The sequence below is a fragment of the Oncorhynchus kisutch genome, linkage group LG13 (genome assembly GCF_002021735.2).
Source record: "Oncorhynchus kisutch isolate 150728-3 linkage group LG13, Okis_V2, whole genome shotgun sequence".
NCBI classification, from domain to species: domain Eukaryota; kingdom Metazoa; phylum Chordata; class Actinopteri; order Salmoniformes; family Salmonidae; genus Oncorhynchus; species Oncorhynchus kisutch.
The window spans coordinates 49,472,854-49,493,655 of NC_034186.2; the positions used below are offsets into that span (position 1 = coordinate 49,472,854).

Here is a 20,802-nt window from a genome sequence, read left to right on the forward strand (position 1 = left end):
ATCTCCACCTGGCACAGCCAGAAGAGGACTGGCCACCCCACATAGCCTGGTTCCTCTCTAGGTTTCTTCCTAGGTTTTGGCCTTTCTAGGGAGTTTTTCCTAGCCACCGTGCTTCTACACCTGCATTGCTTGCTGTTTGGGGTTTTAGGCTGGGTTTCTGTACAGCACTTTGAGATATCAGCTGATGTACGAAGGGCTATATAAATAAATTTGATTTGATGATTTGATTTGATGAAGTGCTTTGAAAGGCTGGTCATGGCTCACATCAATATCACTATCCCAGAAACTCTAGTCCCACTCCAATTTGCATACTGCCCCAACAGATCCACAGATGATGCCATCTCTATTGCACTCCACACTTCCCTTTCCCACCTAGACAAAAGGAACAACTAGGTGAGAATATTTTTCATTGACTACAGCTCAGCGTTCAACACCATAGTGCCCTCAAAGCTCATCAATAGGCTAAGGACCCGGGGACAAAACATCTCCCTGTCACGACTTCCGCCGACGTCGGTCCCTCTCCTTGTTCGGGCAGCATTCGTTGGTCGACGTCACCGGGTTTCTAGCCATCGCCGATCCACTTTCATCTTCCATTTGTTTTGTCTTTGGTTTCTACACACATGTTTAATATTCCCCAATTACATGTTCATTATTTAACCCTCTGTTTCCCCCATGTTTGTGTGCGTGTTTGTATATAATGTTCAGGTCGTTACTTGTTGGCTGGTATTTATTTGCCGGGTTCGTTATTGCACCCGTTATTTACGAGTGACCGGTAATTTCATGCAGCTTTAGGATTTGTTTTATACTGGTGCTGTTTGTGGAATAAATGACTTTGTACACTAATCTCTGCTCTCCTCCACCTGCTTCCTCAGCCTGACACTCCCTCTGCAACGGGATCCTGGACTTCCTGGACTTCCTGATCAGCTACCCCGAGGTGGTAAGGGTAGGTAACAACACATCCACCACGTTGATCCTCAGGGATGTGTGTTCAGTCCCCTCCTGTGCTCCTTGTTCACTCATGACTGCATGGACAGGCACGACTCCAACACCATCATTAAGTTTGCCGATGACACAACAGTGGTAGGCCTGATCACCGACCACAACGAGTCAGCCTATAAGGAGGAGGTCAGAGACCTCTCCCTCAAAGTGATCAAGCCAAAGGAGATGATTGTGGACTACAGGAGAAGGAGGACCAAGCATGCCCCCATTCTCATCGACGGGGCTGCAGTGTAGCAAGTTGAGAGCTTCAAGTTCCTTGGTGTCCACATCACCAACAAATGAACATGGTCAAAGCACACCAAGACAATCGTGAAGAGAGCACAACAAAACCTATTCCCCCTCAGGAGACTGAAAAGATTTGGCATGGGTCCTACAGATCCTCAAACAGTTCTACAAATGCACCAGTGAGAGCTGGTTTGCATCACTGCTTGTTATGAAATATGCTCTGCCTCCTACTACAAAGCACTATAGAGGGTAATGTGTACAGCCTAGAACATCAGAGGGGCCAAGCTTCCTGCCATCCAGGACCTCTATACCAGGCAGTGTCAGAGGAAGGCCCTAAAAATGATCAAAGACTCCAGCCACCCTAGTCATAGACTATTCTCTCTGCTATCATATGGCAAGCGGTACCGGAGCGCCAAGTCTAGGTCCAAGAGGCTTCTAAACAGCTTCTACTCCCAAGCCCTATTTTTTATAATATTTTTTTAACTGGGTTGTTGGTTAGGGCTTGTAAGTCAGCTTTTAACACCTGTTGTATTCGGCGCATGTGACAAAAACAATTTGATTAGAATTATTGATGTTGTTCTGGGGTTGATTTGCACTTTTCGCATTCTTAAACAGAAGAAGCTTTGAACCACCAAGGCTCTTACTAGAGCTGGCCGTCCGGCTAAACTGAGCAATTGGTGGAGAAGGGCCTTGGTCAGGGAGGTGACCAAGAACCCGATGGTCACTCTGACATAGCTCCAGAGTTCCTTTATGGAGATGGGAGAAGCTTCCAGAAGGACAACATTCTCTGTAGCACTCCACCAATCAGGCCTTTATGGTACAGTGGCCAGACGGAAGCCACTCCTCAGTAAAAGGCACATGACAGCCCACTTGGAGTTTGCCAAAAGGCACCTAAAGGACTCAGATCACAAGAAACAAGATTCTCTGGGTCTTGAGGATACCTGCCACCATCTCTACGGTGAAGCATGGTGGAGGCAGCATCATGCTGTGGGTATTTATTTCAGCGGCAGGGACTGGGAGACCAGTCATTGAGGGAAAGATGAACGGAGCACAGAGAAATCCTTGATGAAAACCTGCTACAGAGAGCTCAAGACCTCAGACTGGGGTGAAGGTTCACCTTCTAACAGGACAATGTCCCTCAGCTAACAGCCAAGATAACACAGGAGTGGCTTGGGGACAAGTCTCTGAATGGGGCTCCCGAGTGGCGCAGCGGTCTAAGGCACTGCATCTCAGTGCTGGAGGCATCACTACTCGACCCTAGTTTGATTCCAGGCTATATCACAACCGGCTGTGATTGGGAGTCTCATAGGGCGGAGCACAATTGGTCCAGTGTTGTCTAGGTTAGGGTTTGGCCGGGGTAGGCCGTCATTGTAAATAAGAATTTGTTCTTAACTGACTTGCTTAGTTAAATAAAAATAAATGAATAATACATGTCCTCAAGTGGCCCAGCCAGATCCCAGACTTGAACTTGATTGAACATATCTGTAGAGACCTGAAAATAGCTGTGCAGCGACGCTCCCAATCCAACCTGACAGAGCTTGACAGGATACAGGTGTGCCAAGCTTGTAGTGTCATACTCAAGAAGACGTGAGGCTGTAATCGCTGCCTAAGGTGCTTCAACAAAGTACTTAGTAAACTTATGTAAATGTGATATTTCCTTTCCCCGCTCAATATTCAAATGCCAGTATGCATTCTACAAATGGTGGCATAGGCAAAATATGATAACACAACAACAGATGGCAGCAGCTAACTACTGTAGCTAACAAGCCAGCTAGCTAGCCAAATAAAACAAAATGTTTTTCTAAAAATTAGCTAGCTGGCTAGCATTTATGAGGCCAGCAAATACGTTCCTCTCGCGCAAGGAACATATTTACTCCAACGTTATCATGAAAATCTGGCTCTCGGTCCCAAATAACACGTTTTCTGGAGAATTGCGTGAGGAGTGCTGATCACGTAACACACTGTATGCACTTGCCATTGCCTGATTGCATCCAGACTGAGGAGAAATGCATCCTTGACCACCTCCTGAAGTGGTCAGACAGATCTGAACACAATCAGACCACAAAGCAAAGCACTCAACCAGTCTTTTCAATGCGATATTTGTATTCTGATAGCGGAAGTCACATATAAGTGTCATTTCAATGAATTTGTAATGACTAGTTTGAACGGTACACAAATTGAGCGAGTTCCTTCCTACACATATCTTGGTATCTGAAACATGTTACTGAGCTGGTGAAGAAGTTGAAGTTTTTTTTTTTTTACAGAAACAAACATGTGTCGTGTCTTTACTATCAGTAAATGAAGACTTTTAGTTTTTATAAAAGATTCTCTGTAATTAGTATTACGCGATTAAACTGATTAATCATGTAACTGTAATTAACTAGGAAGTCGGGGCACCAATGAAAATATTCAGATTACAAAGTTATAATTTTCCTAATATAACTTTTCAGAATATTTTCTTATCTGATCAATAGTCTTCTGATTAATGAATTCTTCTTTACCTCACGTTAGTCTCATTCCAAACATCGTAAATTGTTGGTTATCTGCACGAACCCAGTCTTCACTATGAGTCATCCATACATCAATTGTCTTAATCATTTATTTATTAACTAACTAAACAATCACAGAAGTGCACACACAAACAAACAAAGTAAATATGGTTACAAGAAATGATCGGGGAATGTGCCCCAGTGGGCTAAACCGGCATCGCGGCTTGCTGTACAAAAGGGGAGTGGGGGTCGACTAAGATAAGACAACAAACAGTTGATAATAATAACAATTGAAATGCTCATCCTTTGCACATGAACGCTCACTCATTCTGGAACAATTGCAATCAATATATATATTTACGTTTATTGTGTCGTCGAGGATCTCTGTTGAAAACTTCGTTTCTGTTGGAGAGTTTGTCCACCCTCTCTGTCGTGGTTAGAATGGATAGTTCAGAGTGACATTCATTCAGGTTGTTATGGATAGATGTTTCGGCGGTTGTCGGTCTTCGTGTTCAATGATACCGAATTCCTAGCTGCAGACTAGTAATTAATATCAAAGACTTGTACCATACGGACCAGTTTGTAGCTGGATTCTACACCGATCTTTTATACCTTCTCCAGAACATAAATGTTGTTCGGACCTCAAGTTCTGTGAAGTGGAAGAAATTCCTTTGTTCTCTATGAAAATTCACTCTGTCTGTATACTGTGGCCATGAGGAGATAATATCCTCCAGGAATTTACGACCTCTCTCTGACCACATCAGCCTGTGTGTAGGCAGGGAGAGGGAGAGGGGGCTTGGGGCTTGCTGTACCCAAAGAGGGCAACGTCATGACACATGTCTGACTTTTGTTAAAGGAAGGAAATTGTCCAGGCCACTTAAATGTCTATTTTAGACTATGGGGATATTATCTATATGCATGCAGCAGCATTTACATATAAAGGGTGCAAAAAAAATGAAAAGCAGCTTTACCCAACTCTGTGGAGACCAGAGGGGCCTCCAGTGCTATCCAAGCCTGAGACCGGGTTTGATCATTTGTATGTCTAAATTGAATTAATGATGATAGATACATAGGAAGTTTCTGCATGAGTGCTTTGTTGATAAACACAAGAAAATGCTGCTCATCTGTTACATACATCCAACACAATTTTTGATTAAAAAAAATGGTTGCTTTGTCTGTGTATAGGAAACCTCCCTAGTCTTTATTTTAATATGAACAAGTACAAGGTTGCTGCAGTTTGACATGGTTTTCACCCTCCCCCAAGTTCAGGAGTTTTTTTTAAACCATGTGACCTGACAAGAAAACTCTGGTCCCATCCGAGCCCATATTCAACCTTTTTGCAACAGATTAATCACGTCATACTGTCTATTGTCGTGAGTTTTATCTGGTTAGGTTATCAGATCAGGAAAAACTACAAGATTTCTGACAAAAAATGGTAACCTGCAACCCTGGGTAGAACCGTATCAATGCTGATTTAAAGATTCCCTGCCTTAGGTTCTATGCAGGATAGTGAGAGTCAGTAGTATCAAGGTGAACAATTATATGATTCAGAGTTGGTTTGTGTTAGGAATGGTGCTTACAGTGGTAGTTTGGATACTAGGGGTCACAATAATTTTATTCTAGTCATTGCAACCCCTTTATCAGTGAGACCATAACAATTCAAATTCAAGGAACTGCCTAAATAACATAGTGTCTTAATAGGGCGTTGGGCCAGCACGAGCCACCAGAACATTGTCCATGCTCCTTGCATACATTCTACAAGTATCTGGAACTCTATATGAGGGATGCGACACCATTCTTCCATGAGAAATTCCATAATTTGGTGTTTTGTTGGTGGTGGTATAAAACGCTGTCGCCACTCTCGAATCTTCCTTAAGTGTTCAATTGGGTTGAGATCTGGTGACTGACACACACACACACACACACACACACACACACACACACACACACACACACACACACACACACACACACACACACCACACAAACACACACTTACTTTAAACCCCATATGCTCCTTTGAGACTCCTCTTTCAAAGTCACAGAGCTCTCTTCTTCTAGCCATGGTAGCCAAAATAACAGGCAACTGGGCATTTTTATACATGACTCGAAGTATGATGGGGTGTCAGTCATGATTTAACCTTTCCGTCACCTGTTAGATATTAGCCTAAGCTTTGTAGGTGACATTATCAGTGACTTTGGCTGAGCCCAAACCCAGGTCTCAGGTCTGTAAAGTTCAATGCCACCTCAAACTTGATCAGCACATATAAAATTACATTAATTTTACGAGGCATTTCACAACAGAACACAAGGGCAACATTATCTTATTAAAATTTCATTTCTTTCAAAATGAGTGGTGGAATTTTTCTATCTGGGTCCTGATTTGAATACCTGTGTAATAAATGTATTGTTTACATTAGCTCTAAATATATTATTGCCACCGTTTCATGGACATCATAAAATTAGGTTTTAAAATAAATCCTGCTCTTTTGTGAGCAATTATTTCGCCTTTCATTGATGTGTGACAACTTAAAATGTCACCTTAAGGGACTTGAGAGGACGTTATCGGACTACAATGTTCTTAAGAGGGGTCTTGAACATAAGAAATAAGTGCAAAGACAGGCTTTCAAACAAATTCACATCTGAATCAAACACAAGCAAACACAAGCAAAGCAATACACGCAAAGAGACATGCTCCAAGGCATGTACATTTTAACTCTGAAGTTTACATACACCTTAGCCAAAATACATTTAAACTCGGTTTTTCACAATTCCTGACATTTAATCAGAGTAAAAATTCCCTGTCTTAGGTCAATTAAGATCACCAATTTATTTTAAGAATGTGAAATGTCAGAATAACATAGTTGAGAGAATGATTTATTTCAGCTTTTATTTCTTTCATCACATTCCCAGTGGGTCAGAAGTTTATATACACTCAATTAGTATTTGGTAGCATTGCCTTTAAATTGTTTAACTTGGGTCAAACTTTTTGGGTGGCCATCCACAAGCTTCCTACAATAAGTTGGGTGAATTTTGGCCCATTCCTCCTGACAGAGCTGTTGTAACTGAGTCAGGTTTGTAGGCCTCCTTGCTCGCACACACTTTTTCAGTTCTGCCCACAAATTTTCCAAAAGATTGAGGTCAGGGCTTTGTGATGGCCACTCCAATACCTTTACTTTGACTTTCATTAAGCTATTTTGTCACATCTTTGATATTATGCTTGGGGTCATTGTCCATTAGGAAGACCTGTTTGCGACCAAGCTTCAACTTCCTGACTGATGTCATCTATTTTGTGAAGTGCACTAGTCCCTCCATCAGCAAAGCACCCCCACAACATGATGCTGCCACCCCCGTGCTACACGATTGGGATGGTGTTCTTCAGCTTGCAAGCTTCAACCTTTTTCCTCCAAACATAATGATGGTCATTATGGCCAAACCGTTCTATATTTGTTTCACCAGACATTTCTCCAAAAAGCATGTTCTTTGTCCCCATGTGCAGTTGCAAACCTAGTCTGGCTTTTTTTATGGCGGTTTTGGAGCAGTGGCTTCTTTCTTGCTGAGCGGCCTTTCAGGTTATGTCGATATAGGACTCGTTTTACTGTGGATATAGATACTTTTGTACCGGTTTCATCGAGAATATTCACAAGGTCCTTTGCTATTCTGGGGATGATTTGCACGTTTCACACCAAAGTACATTCATCTCCTGAAGACAGAATGCGTCTCCTTCCTGAGCGGTATGACGGCTGCGCGGTCCCATGGTGTTTATACTTGCATACTATTGTTTGTACAGATGAACGTGGTAACTTCTGTCATTTGCAAATTGCTGCCAAGGATGAACCAGACTTGTGGAGGTCTACAATTTGTTTTCTGAGGTCTTGGCTGATTTCTTCTGATTTTCCCATGATGTCAAGCAAAGAGGCACTGAGTTCGAAGGTAGGCCTTGAAATACATCTCCAATTGACTCAAATGATGTCAATTAGCCTATCAGAAGCTTCAGCTGGAATTTTCCAAGCTGTTTAGAGGCACAGTCAACTTGGTATGTAAACTTCTGATCCACTGGAATTATGATACATGGAATTTTTGTTAAATAATCTGTCTGTTAACAATTGTTGCTTGTGTAATGCACAAAGTATATGTCCTAACCGACTTGCCAAAAGTATAGTTTGTTAACAAGAAATTTGTGGAGTCTTTTAAAATGAGTTTTAATGACTGCAACCTAAGAGTATGTAAACTTCCGACTTCAACTGTACATACCCAACCATACATATACATACAAATGTACAAACAGTTAGTCACCATACTAAGTACTAAGACAGCCCTTTTGTGAGTAAAGTCAAGTCCATGAAAAGACTGAACAATACACACAAAGGCATTGACATCATCGGGTGTGAAAAGGCAAAAGCTGAAGTTCCAGCCCTTTGAATACAAAGGAATATTATCACAACGACAAGGAGACATCATAGTCATCTTGGGCACATAGTTCCATCCATTTCTTACGCCAACTATCCTAAGAGTGCCAGCTTTGTTCTTTGACATGATCAATCCACATGTTAGTAAAATGGCCACTATATGTGTCTTAGAGGAGAAATGTTCTGTTTGGTTTGCAAATTGTGCGTGGTATGCCTCTAGCCCAGTCCAACTGCCAGTCTATTATATCTGACAGCGCGTATAGGCACCTCAATCAGTTAGCAAACCCAGCTTTGGAGAAAATGGGCAGAGAAAATGGTAGATAAAACAGAGAGAATGAGTAGGGGAGACAGCATTTGTCGACTGCAGCTCACTGGAATATCATGAGATAACCAAGGAATAAAAAAAAGAATACTGGTCTTCATTAAGCATTAACATTTGACTTGGTAGTCAAATAGCTTTGAAACTCACATTGTACTTTTAAGAAATAAAAGCTGGTGAGAAATTATTAAACTATTGTAATTATTTATTTGATGATCCACTTAAGGGCAACGTGGGTATTCTTTCCATTCTTTTCTGCATACCTCTATTGAGATGGTCTGTGTCATGCCTGGTGTTGGTCAGTCTGTACAGTACAGTATGTAGTCAAACAGTCATTCAGACTATTCAGTAGCTAGCCAGGCCATGACATGTGATCTCACAGTAGAGAGTGGAAAATGAATAGGAAAATCAACACAATAAAAAGTCTCAATTCCGACCTTCATCTTACCCTCTCTGTGAAGTGCAAAGATGTTATTTGGAGTGTTACAGGGACTGCTTGTGATGTGACAGACAGAAACTACCAGGATGTTTCTGTCTTCCTGGAAGGTCAACATCACAAGACAGTCAATGCCAGTTTAAAATGTCATTTGGCAGGCCACAAAAAAAATAAAAAAATAAAATAAACAGCAGGTCATTGTTTTTACAAAATGAACAGTCTAATTGCTTTAATCTCTTGTCTTTTTTTTTTAGCTTTCCAGTGTAAATCAGATTAGTCTTTCTCCCTTATCCTCCTTTCTCCCTCTGTCCTGACAGCTCCTACTTCTCTTTTTCGCACAGTTGTGCCTGCACACGTTTCCGCACGTAGAAGGCAGTGAGCGCGCTGCAGCATGCCGTGAAGATGAAGAGCGCCACTGCATCATGGGCCAGGTTGCCGTGGAGACGCTCGTAGAGGGGCCTCCGCTCAATGTAGTCTATGCGTGTCGCCTCGATCTGCACCAGGGTGCACAGCACCAGGAACACGTGGAAGATCTGGTGGCCCTGGCCAATGAAGTCACATCGCCCGGGCAGCCAGCGCTCTGGGTGGGGGCAGGCAAAGAAGTAGGCACTCACCAGGAAAAAGATTACCTGGTAGCGGTGGTAAGCCACAGCCTGGTTGGAGCAGCCCCCCTCCTGCTGGTGGCAGCTGTAGATGCGGTGCAGCACGGGACTAATGTCCAGGCAGTAGGCCAGGCCCGAGGGCACCACCTGGAACAGCTTGTGGGCAAATTTGGGCAGCCTCGGGCTGGCATACTTGCCGTAGCAGCAGCCGAAGCACGAGAACCAGGCTAGGAACGCTGCGGTGGGCAGGAAGATCCCTCGCACCCGGGTGTGCCAGCCCTCCTCTATGGCATAGTAAAAGTGGGCCAGGGCGCTGCCATACTGGTAGATGGCCACGCCCACATAGTCCAGGAAGTAGAAGGTGTAGTGGGAGAGCTCGGACTTGGCGTTGAGCAGGTGGGCCAGGGCACTGCACGACAGGTAGGTGAAGGCTGAGAGGAGGACAATAAACAGGGGCTGGGCGTGGGGGTCACGGAGAAAATCCACTGTCTCGGACAGCTCCTGGCACTTGACCAGGATGATAAAGGCGGCGAGCAGGTGGGTCCAAACATTGAGTGCCTCGTTGTGCCTCTGGAAGAGGGTGAGGAAGTAGTAGCGCCAGCTGTGTTCCGGCTGCCTGTAGCCTCCAAGGATGTGAGGCTCACGGAACACCCAGGGCACATCATGGGCCTTCACGGTGCAGGGCAGAGTAGGGAAGGCTGACTCAAGCAGCTGAGGAATCTGACGCAACTGTTGAGCATTGATGAACAGGCGACCAATCTGCTCCATCACCACGGTCGCCATGGCAAACTAAAGACGGAAGATGAGGGCAGAGAATGAGTTCACAGTCAGTCAATAATATCTATCTGACCATGAGCTGTCATTTCTGATTGCAAGCGAGATGATTTAGACCCTAATCGTGTGTTGCATGATATTACAATGCTTTGCTTTTTTGGCTTTGGCTTAGTAATGGGGGTGGGTGGAGGGGGTAGTTTAGCTTGTTAGATTATTTCATTTAACAGATATCTTTATAATGTCTACATTGGAAATAAAGCAGTGCACTTTTTAAAATTATATGCAATTTAAAAGTTGTATATCATGAATTTTCAATCTGAAATATTTTGGACATCAAAGCAAAGGATGTTTAACATCTCGGCCCGTGTTTTATGATTCTGATTCTTCTTCTTTGAGTCAGAAAAGGATACTCATATGATAGGTAAGATATAGCCTACAAAACTTTGCAGAGAGCCTATCCAACTAACACTAATTGAAAAAAATATATAAAATACTGCAACCAAGACCTAAAAAGAACTGTTGAAGCATAAATAACTAAATTACAGCTAACAAAAATGTAAGCTTAATCAAGTATAAACTAATGTATAGAATATATTATACAAGAGACAAAATGCACAAATTCTACAGCACAATGGTAGAGTCATGTCTTAAGTGTAAAACAAACAATGACTCAATAATTCATTCCTTCTCGGAGTGTTATAAAGTCCAACAGTTATGGGCGGAGTAAGAAAGTTGTAAGAACGTTTCAGAGGTTTTACAATGTAAGTTTGGAGCGGGAAAAGACGAGGATGTCATCGAGGTAGACGAAGACGAACCGGTTCAACATGTCGCGGAGAACATCATTAACCAGAGCCTGGAGCACAGTAAGGGCGTTGGTATGGCCGAATGGCATGACCAGATACTTGTAGTGACTGCCGGCCGTGTTGAAGGCAGTCTTCCACTCGTCCCCTTCCCGTATCCGCACCAGGTGGTGGGCATTCCGTAGGTCCAGCATGGAGAACACGGTGGCCCCCTGGAGCGGGTCGAAGGCCGAGTAGATGAGTGGTAGCGAGTAGCGGTTCTTCATAGGTCTTCATAGGTCTCCATAGCCTTGGTCTCCAGACCCGCAGAGAGTACAGTCGTCCCCGGGGCAGAGTGGTGCATGGGAGAAGATCAATCCCGCAGTCATATGGTCAGTGCTGCGGAAGTGAAGTGGCCCGGGCCTTACTGAACACCTCCCGGAGGTCCTGGAATGGGGAATGGCGGAGAGATCCGGGGCAACTTCCGAGCCCCCAGGAAGATGTCCTGGGGCAGGCTGCACTGACTTTGGGAACTGGGGATAGCAGAACGGGCTAGGAGAATCCCAATACCACAGGAATCTGAGGAGACTCAATGAGCAGGAACTGCATCGTCTCGCTGTGGTTCCCTGACACAAGTAGGTTGATGTGGGTGGTATTGTGGGTGACCGGGCCTATAGAGTGCCCGTCCAGTGCTCTAATATCCATGGGAATGGAGAGGGGCTGTGGGGATATCCGGCTCGGATGCCAGGTTAGCATCCATAAAGCTCTCATCAGCCCCAGAGTTGATGAATACCCGGGGAGATTTAGACTGGTTCCCATGGCATGAAAAGGGATGGGAGTAAGGGGAGAGGAAACGTTCTCCATATGGCCAACCAGAGTACTCGCTCCTACCGGTGAGCCTGGTCTTTTAGTGGACAGGTGGGGACGAAATGACCAAAATCTCCTCTCCTTCCTACAGTGGTTCTTCAAATCAAATTTTATTTGTCACATACACATTTAGCAGATGTTAATGCGAGTGTAGCGAAATGATTGTGCTTCTAGTTCCGACAATGCAGTAATAACCAACAAGTAATCTAACTAACAATTCCAAAACTACTGTCTTATACACACAAGTGTAGGGGGATAAAGAATATGTACATAAAGATATATGAATGAGTGATGGTACAGAGCGGCATAGGCAAGATACAGTAGATGGTATCGAGTACAGTATATACATATGAGATGAGTATGTAAACCAAGTGGCATAGTTAAAGTGGCTAGTGATACATGTATTACATAAAGATGCAGAAGATGATATAGAGTACAGTATATACGTATACATATGAGATGAATAATGTAGGGTATGTAAACATTATATTAGGTAGCATTGTTTAAAGTGGCTAGTGATATATTTTACATAATTTCCCATCAATTCCCATTATTAAAGTGGCTGGAGTTGAGTCAGTGTGTTGGCAGCAGCCACTCAATGTTAGTGGTGGCTGTTTAACAGTCTGATGGCCTTGAGATAGAAGCTGTTTTTCAGTCTCTCGGTCCCAGCTTTGATGCACCTGTACTGACCTCGCCTTCTGGATGATAGCGGGGTGAACAGGTAGTGGCTTGGGTGGTTGTTGTCCTTGATGATCTTTATGGCCTTCCTGTAACATCGGGTGGTGTAGGTGTCCTGGAGGGCAGGTAGTTTGCCCCCGGTAATGCGTTGTGCAGACCTCACTACCCTCTGGAGAGCCTTACGGTTGTGGGCGGAGCAGTTGCCGTACCAGGCGGTGATACAGCCCGCCAGGATGCTCTCGATTGTGCATCTGTAGAAGTTTGTGAGTACTTTTGGTGACAAGCCGAATTTCTTCAGCCTCCTGAGGTTGAAGAGGCACTGCTGCGCCTTCTTCACAATGCTGTCTGTGTGGGTGGACCAATTCAGTTTGTCTGTGAAGTGTATGCCGAGGAACTTAAAACTTACTACCCTCTCCACTACTGTTCCATCGATGTGGATAGGGGGGTGTTCCCTCTGCTGTTTCCTGATGTCCACAATCATCTCCTTAGTTTTGTTGACGTTGAGTGTGAGGTTATTTTCCTGACACCACACTCCGATGGCCCTCACCTCCTCCCTGTAGGCCGTCTCGTCGTGGTTGGTAATCAAGCCTACCAAATCAAATCAAAATCAAATCAAATCACATTTATTTGTCACATACACATGGTTAGCAGATGTTATTGCGAGTGTAGCGAAATGCTTGTGCTTCTAGTTCCGACAATGCAGTAATAACGAACAAGTAATCTAACTAACAATTCCAAAAAAAAACTACTGTCTTATACAGAGTGTAAGGGGATAAAGAATATGTACATAAGGATATATGAATGAGTGATGGTACAGAGCAGCATAGGCAAGATACAGTAGATGATATCGAGTACAGTATATACATATGAGATGAGTATGTAAACCAAGTGGCATAGTTAAAGTGGCTAGTGATACATGTATTACATAAGGATGCAGTCGATGATATAGAGTACAGTATCTACGTATGCATATGAGATGAATAATGTAGGGTAAGTAACATTATATAAGGTAGCATTGTTTAAAGTGGCTAGTGATATATTTACATCATTTCCCGTAAATAGGGTCTCGAGCTTGATGACGAGCTTGGAGGGTACTATGGTGTTGAATGCCGAGCTGTAGTCGATGAACAGCATTCTCACATAGGTATTCCTCTTGTCCAGATGGGTTAGGGCAGTGTGCAGAGTGGTTGAGATTGCATCGTCTGTGGACCTATTTGGGCGGTAAGCAAATTGGAGTGGGTCAAGGGTGTCAGGTAGGGTGGAGGTGATATGGTCCTTGACTAGTCTCTCAAAGCACTTCATGATGACGGATGTGAGTGCTACGGGGCGGTAGTCGTTTAGCTCGGTTACCTTAGCTTTCTTGGGAACAGGAACAATGGTGGCCCTCTTGAAGCATGTGGGAACAGCAGACTGGTATAGGGATTGGTTGAATATGTCCGTAAACACACCGGCCAGCTGGTCTGCGCATGCTCTGAGGGCGCGGCTGGGGATGCCGTCTGGGCCTGCAGCCTTGCGAGGGTTAACACGTTTAAATGTCTTACTCACTTCGGCTGCAGTGAAGGAGAGACCGCATGTTTTCGTTGCAGGCCGTGTCAGTGGCACTGTATTGTCCTCAAAGCGGGCAAAAAAGTTGTTTAGTCTGCCTGGGAGCAAGACATCCTGGTCCGTGACTGGGCTGGGTTTCTTCCTGTAGTCCGTGATTGACTGTAGACCCTGCCACATGCCTCTTGTGTCTGAGCCGTTGAATTGAGATTCTACTTTGTCTCTGTACTGGCGCTTAGCTTGTTTGATAGCCTTGCGGAGGGAATAGCTGCGCTGTTTGTATTCAGTCATGTTACCAGACACCTTGCCCTGATTAAAAGCAGTGGTTCGCGCCTTCAGTTCCACACGAATGCTGCCATCAATCCACGGTTTCTGGTTGGGGAATGTTTTAATCGTTGCTATGGGAACGACATCTTCAACGCACGTTCTAATGAACTCGCACACCGAATCAGCGTATTCGTCAATGTTGTTGGCTGACGCAATACGAAACATCTCCCAGTCCACGTGATGGAAGCAGTCTTGGAGTGTGGAGTCAGCTTGGTCGGACCAGCGTTGGACAGACCACTGTTGTGTCGTCCGCAAACTTGATGATTGAGTTGGAGGTGTGGCCACGCAGTCGTGGGTGAACAGGGAGTACAGGAGAGGGCTCAGAACGCACCCTTGTGGGGCCCCAGTGTTGAGGATCAGGTTGGTCGGACCAGCGTTGGACAGACATCAGCGTGGGAGCTTCTTGTTTTAGTTTCTGTCTGTAGGCAGGGATCAACAAAATGGAGTTGTGGTCAGCTTTTCCGAAAGGAGGGCGGGGCAGGGCCTTATATGCGTCGCGGAAGTTAGAATAGCAATGATCCAAGGTTTTGCCAGCCCTGGTTGCGCAATCGATATGCTGATACAATTTAGGGAGTCTTGCTTTCAGATTAGCCTTGTTAAAATCCCCAGCTACAATGAATGCAGCCTCAGGATGTATGGATTCCAGTTTGCAAAGAGTCAAATAAAGTTTGTTCAGAGCCATCGATGTGTCTGCTTGGGGGGGAATATATACGGCTGTGATTATAATCGAAGAGAATTCCCTTGGTAGATAATGCGGTCGACATTTGATTGTGAGGAATTCTAAATTAGGTGAACAGAAGGACTTGAGTTCCTGTATGTTGTTGTGGCCACACCACGTCCCGTTAACCATGAAGCATACGCCCCCGCCCCTCTTCTTACCAGAAAGATGTTTGTTTCTGTCGGTGCGATGCGTGGAGAAACCATCTGGCTGCACCGACTCCGATAGCGTCTCTCCAGTGAGCCATGTTTCCGTGAAGCAAAGAACGTTACAGTCTCTGATGTCCCTCTGGAATGCTACCCTTGCTCGGATTTCATCAACCTTGTTGTCAAGAGACTGGACATTGGCGAGAAGTATACTAGGGAGTGGTGCACGATGTGCCCGTCTCCGGAGTCTGACCAGAAGACCGCTTCGTTTCCCTCTTTTACGAAGTCGTTTTTTTGGGTCGCCGGCTGGGATCCATTCCGTTGTCCTGGGTGAAAAAGGCAGAACACAGGATCCGCTTCGCGAAAGTCATATTCTTGGTCGTACTGATGGTGAGTTGACGCTGCTCTTATATTCAGTAGTTCTTCTCGACTGTATGTAATGAAACCTAAGATGACATGGGGTACTAATGTAAGAAATAACACGTAAAAAAACAAAAAACTGCATAGTTTCCTAGGAACGCGAAGCGAGGCGGCCATCTCTGTCGGCGCTGTAAAAGTTACGCCAGTCATTGTTGCTATTAATTCTAGTTAGTGCTAGTTTGACCACCAGAGGGCATCTTTGAGAAGCATTTAAAAGTCTTCAATAGTGGCTGTACTAGAGAATTGCAAACCTTTTTTTGTAAGAACATAGTATAGGGGATTGAGAGATTGCCAAGACTGAGAGAATGCCAAGAGTGTGCAAAGCTTTCATCAAGGCAAAGGGTGGCTACTTCGAAGAAAATAAAATATAAAAAATATTTTGATTTCTTTAACACTTTTTTTGGTTACTACATGATTCCATGTGTTATTTCATAGATGTGATGTCTTCACTATTATTCTGCAACGTAGAAAATAGTAAACAATAAAGAAAAACACATCAATGAGTAGGTCTGTCCAAACTTTTGATTTGAACTGTATTTCTGAGTTGGTGTTGTTTTTTTTATGTTGAAGGTTGGGCATTAAGTCCCAGCCAAGGTAATGTCTAGTTTAGTGGATATATATCTGTGAAATGTTAAGTTGTCTATTGTCTAAAATCTGAAATAAAATCGTACAAAAAATATCAGAAATAAAGCAGTGTACTTTAGGCTACTTATGGACTGTATTTTCTTATGTATTATGTATTTTCTGTGTCAGCAGTGCAAATATGTAAATGCTGTAGCCTAGGCCTACACACGGGGTGCATATTAATAGCCTTCTGTAACTAAACAGCTTCCTCAAACTCCCTCTTGTTACTTCATTTGCATGCATCTACAAAAAGCAGAGCAAGCGAAAGAATGCCTATTCTACTGAGAATTGTATTGCCCTTGTCCTTCCATGACCATGCTGGCGTGGAAAAGGTTAAGGAGACAAGAGGAGACCACGTGAATTACTGAGTGCTAAGGAAAAATGGTATCATGGAGCAATCGTTGAATGGGAAGAGGATTATGTAACATATTCCCCATCCTGCCGGTCTCCACCCTCAGATTTGTACATTGGTTGCATGCCTAGCTGTCTTAAAATATTCATGGCTGAAAAATTGCTCGAGTATAAACGAATCCAGAAGCTTTGAGACTATAGAATGGTATTCTAATGTAAATTATTTGTTCAAGACATCCAACAGTGAGGCCTATTTTAGCCTACTAGCTAACAATCGATAATTGCATGGAAAAAACTGATCAATATGTTATCCTAATTATCGACGTAGCCTAATATGAACACAAATTGGGTATTTCTGTAAAAATACAGAATTAAGCCGACATATGATCAGGAAGGGGTAAACTGCATACAGAATAGACTTCAATTTCCCATTCTGACAGCTGCTCGAGATGTACTAAAACAGAGTCTTCTATACAAATTCACATTATTAAACTGGTCTATCGGCATGCACATTGACATTTTATGCGACCATATTCTGGCGTGGCCATAGTGCTGAAAACCATAATAAATAAAGAAATAAGAAATAAACCTACCTGAAGAAGGCAAACGCAGTATCAGTGCAAAACCTTGAATAGTGAATAATTTGGATTATTCATTAATACATCAAATATAAATAACATTGTTTGATCAATAAAATTACGAAAGTATGATTATTCTTGTGCGGGTGGAGCGCCCGTCTGATTTTTATCAAGGCGCAATCGGTAGTCAAAGAGCCACGAGCCTTTGACAAGCAGATGTTCTAACCAATCAGCAGTCAGATATGGTGTTTTGTTCCTGTCTTTTCATCCGATTCTCACCAATAGCGTAGGTCTTATTTGACCGATTGCACACTGTCAGGGAATGAAATGCAGTGTGTGCTCTGAAAATGAAGAATCACACATTCACCATAAATTATGTATTTGTTTTACTGATTTGAAAGTCTTTTGGAGAGCTGTGTGTGTGTATAGGACTATATTTATTGGTACAATTACTTTGCTATTTCCTTTTAGCAAAGCAAGATCACTATCAGCTGTTAGCAGCTGTTTGGTTCCCCTCCTAAAACAATAATAGGCTTTGGCATTGACACTTTGTTATTGGTATTTATTACAGTGTCATTTCATTCTAATCCATTCATGATGTGACTTTAAATTTGGGTGTCTACCAGAGTGCTAAACCAATAGATATAGGCCCACAGTAGTACTTTGCAATGGAAACTTAAAACTCAGAAGTTAGCCCACATGTGAAATGACGAACTCAGCACAAGTTTGGCTCTTGATGAGAGACCTATTGTTCGTTTACCACCAATATGGTTCACAGTAAACTGAAACTAATTTGTATATCAAGTCAAGCAAATTTTTGGAATCGCTCCTTAGTCCAGTCACTGTATAAAGGCTCACATTTTCCCTCCTCCCACATTGTGGGTACCATTGACAATGTGTCTTTGTATGAAACACTGTGGATGCGTCTGTGAAAGGCTTGCATTGTATATACTCAGTCAGACCCAGCCCAGACCTTCAAAACAATTCGCAGAGGTGTCTCAGCTGTCTCCCCTTCTGTGAAGGCTGACAATACCACCTGCTTAGACCTCTTTATGTGGATGGTATTGTACAATACAAAAACGTTATTGTACAATTACATAAAGTGCACATAGATGTGCACAGCCTACTGTCATATGGTGGATATCTTTCTCAGACTTAACAGGTGTCTCTAAAACAATATAGGTGCAAGCCCGACCAGAAATTTCACACAAGATTAACACATTCTGTTTGCAATTTCAACATGTTTCATGCTTGGTATGTGACTTGGTAACCTGTTTCCAATACATTTCAAATGTATTTAGGAACAAAAAATGCACTCCAAACTGACTTTTCAGGTGTTTGTTTAAGCAAAGATAGGGTAGAAAGCGTATTTAGTGTGTTAAAAATCTATTTGTGTTCCAATTGTGTAATTATTGTATTTCCACACATTTGTATCATGTACATTTCCCGTCGGAGGGGACCCTTGTTGATGAATGGTATAGTACCTCATCCTAGTTGCTTTTTTTATTAATCTAGAAATGTATGGCTTATTTTAGAACTTGCTCAAAGTGCAGGTCTCATACTTGTTGAAGCACAGATGAGATGAGGGAAATATTCAAATGTCTTTTGTTGCTTGGAAGGACTTATACAGTAATATATGTTGTTTATCACATCTGCCGATACCTCCTTAGTATAACATTAACGATTAGCATGACAAATGATTGTGAACATAGCTTATATAGAGATGCTATAGAGGTGAGGTAGGTTAACTATAAAGGGACCAGAACATGATGTCCAAGAATTTAGGCTGAACAGAGACTTCTCTAAATAAAATGTATTCAGCCTCCTAAGGTTGAAGAGGCACTGTTCGTCACCATTCTGGCATTGCGGAGGGACCATCTGTGGCCATACAATCAGTAGGCTACATACCAGCACTCTGTAACCGTAGGCACCAATTCAACCAAATTCTAGACCTGAACGGCAAACCTCCCAGTTCCAATAGAATATGGCATTTGAACACTTGATCAGTGAAACAATTCAACAAAACACATTATGTTCATTTCATTGTTTATAATGATAAAACAATATTACTCATATGCCCAAAAGACACTGTCTATACACTGCCAAAATGTGTGAAAGAGAAATCTTAATTTCATCTTCCAACTACTGTTGCTCTACATTATAGCTTTGCGCTATTACAACTCGGTGTCGTGTCAGTAGAGTCAAAGGAATGATTTGCCTTTTTTTACTGTAGCAGTTCGTTATATTTACCAGTACCACTATCAAAGCCTTATATCACAACATAGATGGAATGAATAACAAGAACATCTAGATAAAAATGATGATGACGAGTAAACAAACATGGCAATTAACTCTATCCAATCTTTAGGTAAAAGATGAAGATAACATAATTGAAATTCTGAGGGTGATATAATTACACTATTCATCCACTATGCTGCATCTACTATGTTGTGGGATTCATTTGAAAATGACTATCAAATTTGCATGACGAAATGAGAATTACCCAAATGGAATTACTAGTGGTCTCTGTGTGCACCAATACAGAAGTAAGTAAATGTCTGCAACCCAAAAGCCACAAATAAATGAAGACCATTAATAATCCTTAAGGAGTCTATTGACTAAGTAACATAATTTAAAAATCCCCATCAAAATCCGTCAGTTTAAAATAGAGATCAGTTTTTTTGTTGCATGGGCTGCGTTTAAATCCTCCGCATCCGCCTGTAGGCCTTCTGCATCTGCGGTGGAAGGTGGCTCAGCTACAGCGGTGTTCATCAGATCAAGACATCTCAAAAATCGGTCTACTCACGAAAACTTATGTAGCGCCTACAAACTATTATGACCACTCTATGAAAAAGGAAGACTCACGTACACGATGGTGTTCTCCATTTTGCTCTACGCCCACCCCACGGGACTTGTCTGAAGGTAACCCATACAAACGAATAGAAGTATGGAGGTTGTTTTATGACAACAAAAATAAGGGATTAAATGTGTTAATACATATATATATTTCCTGAGCTTTCTTATATCTCCTAGATATAGAACAGACACTTCAAAACCTTATTCCTTATGATTCATTTTTGAATAATTTTTGAATGCCATTTATGAATGTGTTATTCAATGCGTTTCTATGGGCTATTGTCACGCCCTGGTCTTAGTATTTTGTGTTTTCTATATTTATTTGGTCAGGCCAGGGTGTGACATGGGTTTATTTTGTGTTGTGTTTATGTATGGGTTTTTTTCGTAGGATTTGGGATTGTGGCTTAGTGGGGTGTTCTAGCAAAGTCTATGGTTGCCTGAGGCGGTTCTCAATCAGAGGCAGGTGATTCTCGTAGTCTCTGATTGGGAACCATATTTAGGCAGCCATATTCTTTGAGTGTTTCGTGGGTGATTGTTCCTGTCTTTGTGTTAGTTGTCACCAGATAGGCTGTATAGGTTTTCACGGTCCATTTGTTGTTTTTGTATTGTCGTGTTTATTCGTCATTAAACATGTATCGTATTAACCACGCTGCATTTTGGTCC

At 42.8% G+C, this 20,802-nt stretch overlaps 1 protein-coding gene across 1 annotated transcript; it reads right to left on the bottom strand.

Annotated features, from left to right (window-relative positions):
* Positions 1-3,815: 3,815 nt before the first annotated feature.
* On the bottom strand, positions 3,816-17,498 carry LOC109902240 (membrane progestin receptor alpha). Its single transcript, XM_020498439.2, has 2 exons — positions 17,299-17,498; positions 3,816-10,268 (listed from the first exon to the last, which is right to left on the bottom strand). Exon 2 carries the CDS (start codon positions 10,260-10,262, stop codon positions 9,198-9,200), a length of 1,065 nt encoding a protein of 354 aa, XP_020354028.1. The 5' UTR covers positions 10,263-10,268; positions 17,299-17,498; the 3' UTR covers positions 3,816-9,197.
* Between the last annotated feature and the right edge of the window lie 3,304 nt (positions 17,499-20,802).

Excerpts from the sequence above, each read along its gene's own strand:
- LOC109902240 (XM_020498439.2), bottom strand. The coding sequence starts at position 10,262 with ATGGCGACCGTGGTGATGGAGCAGATTGGTCGCCTGTTCATCAATGCT.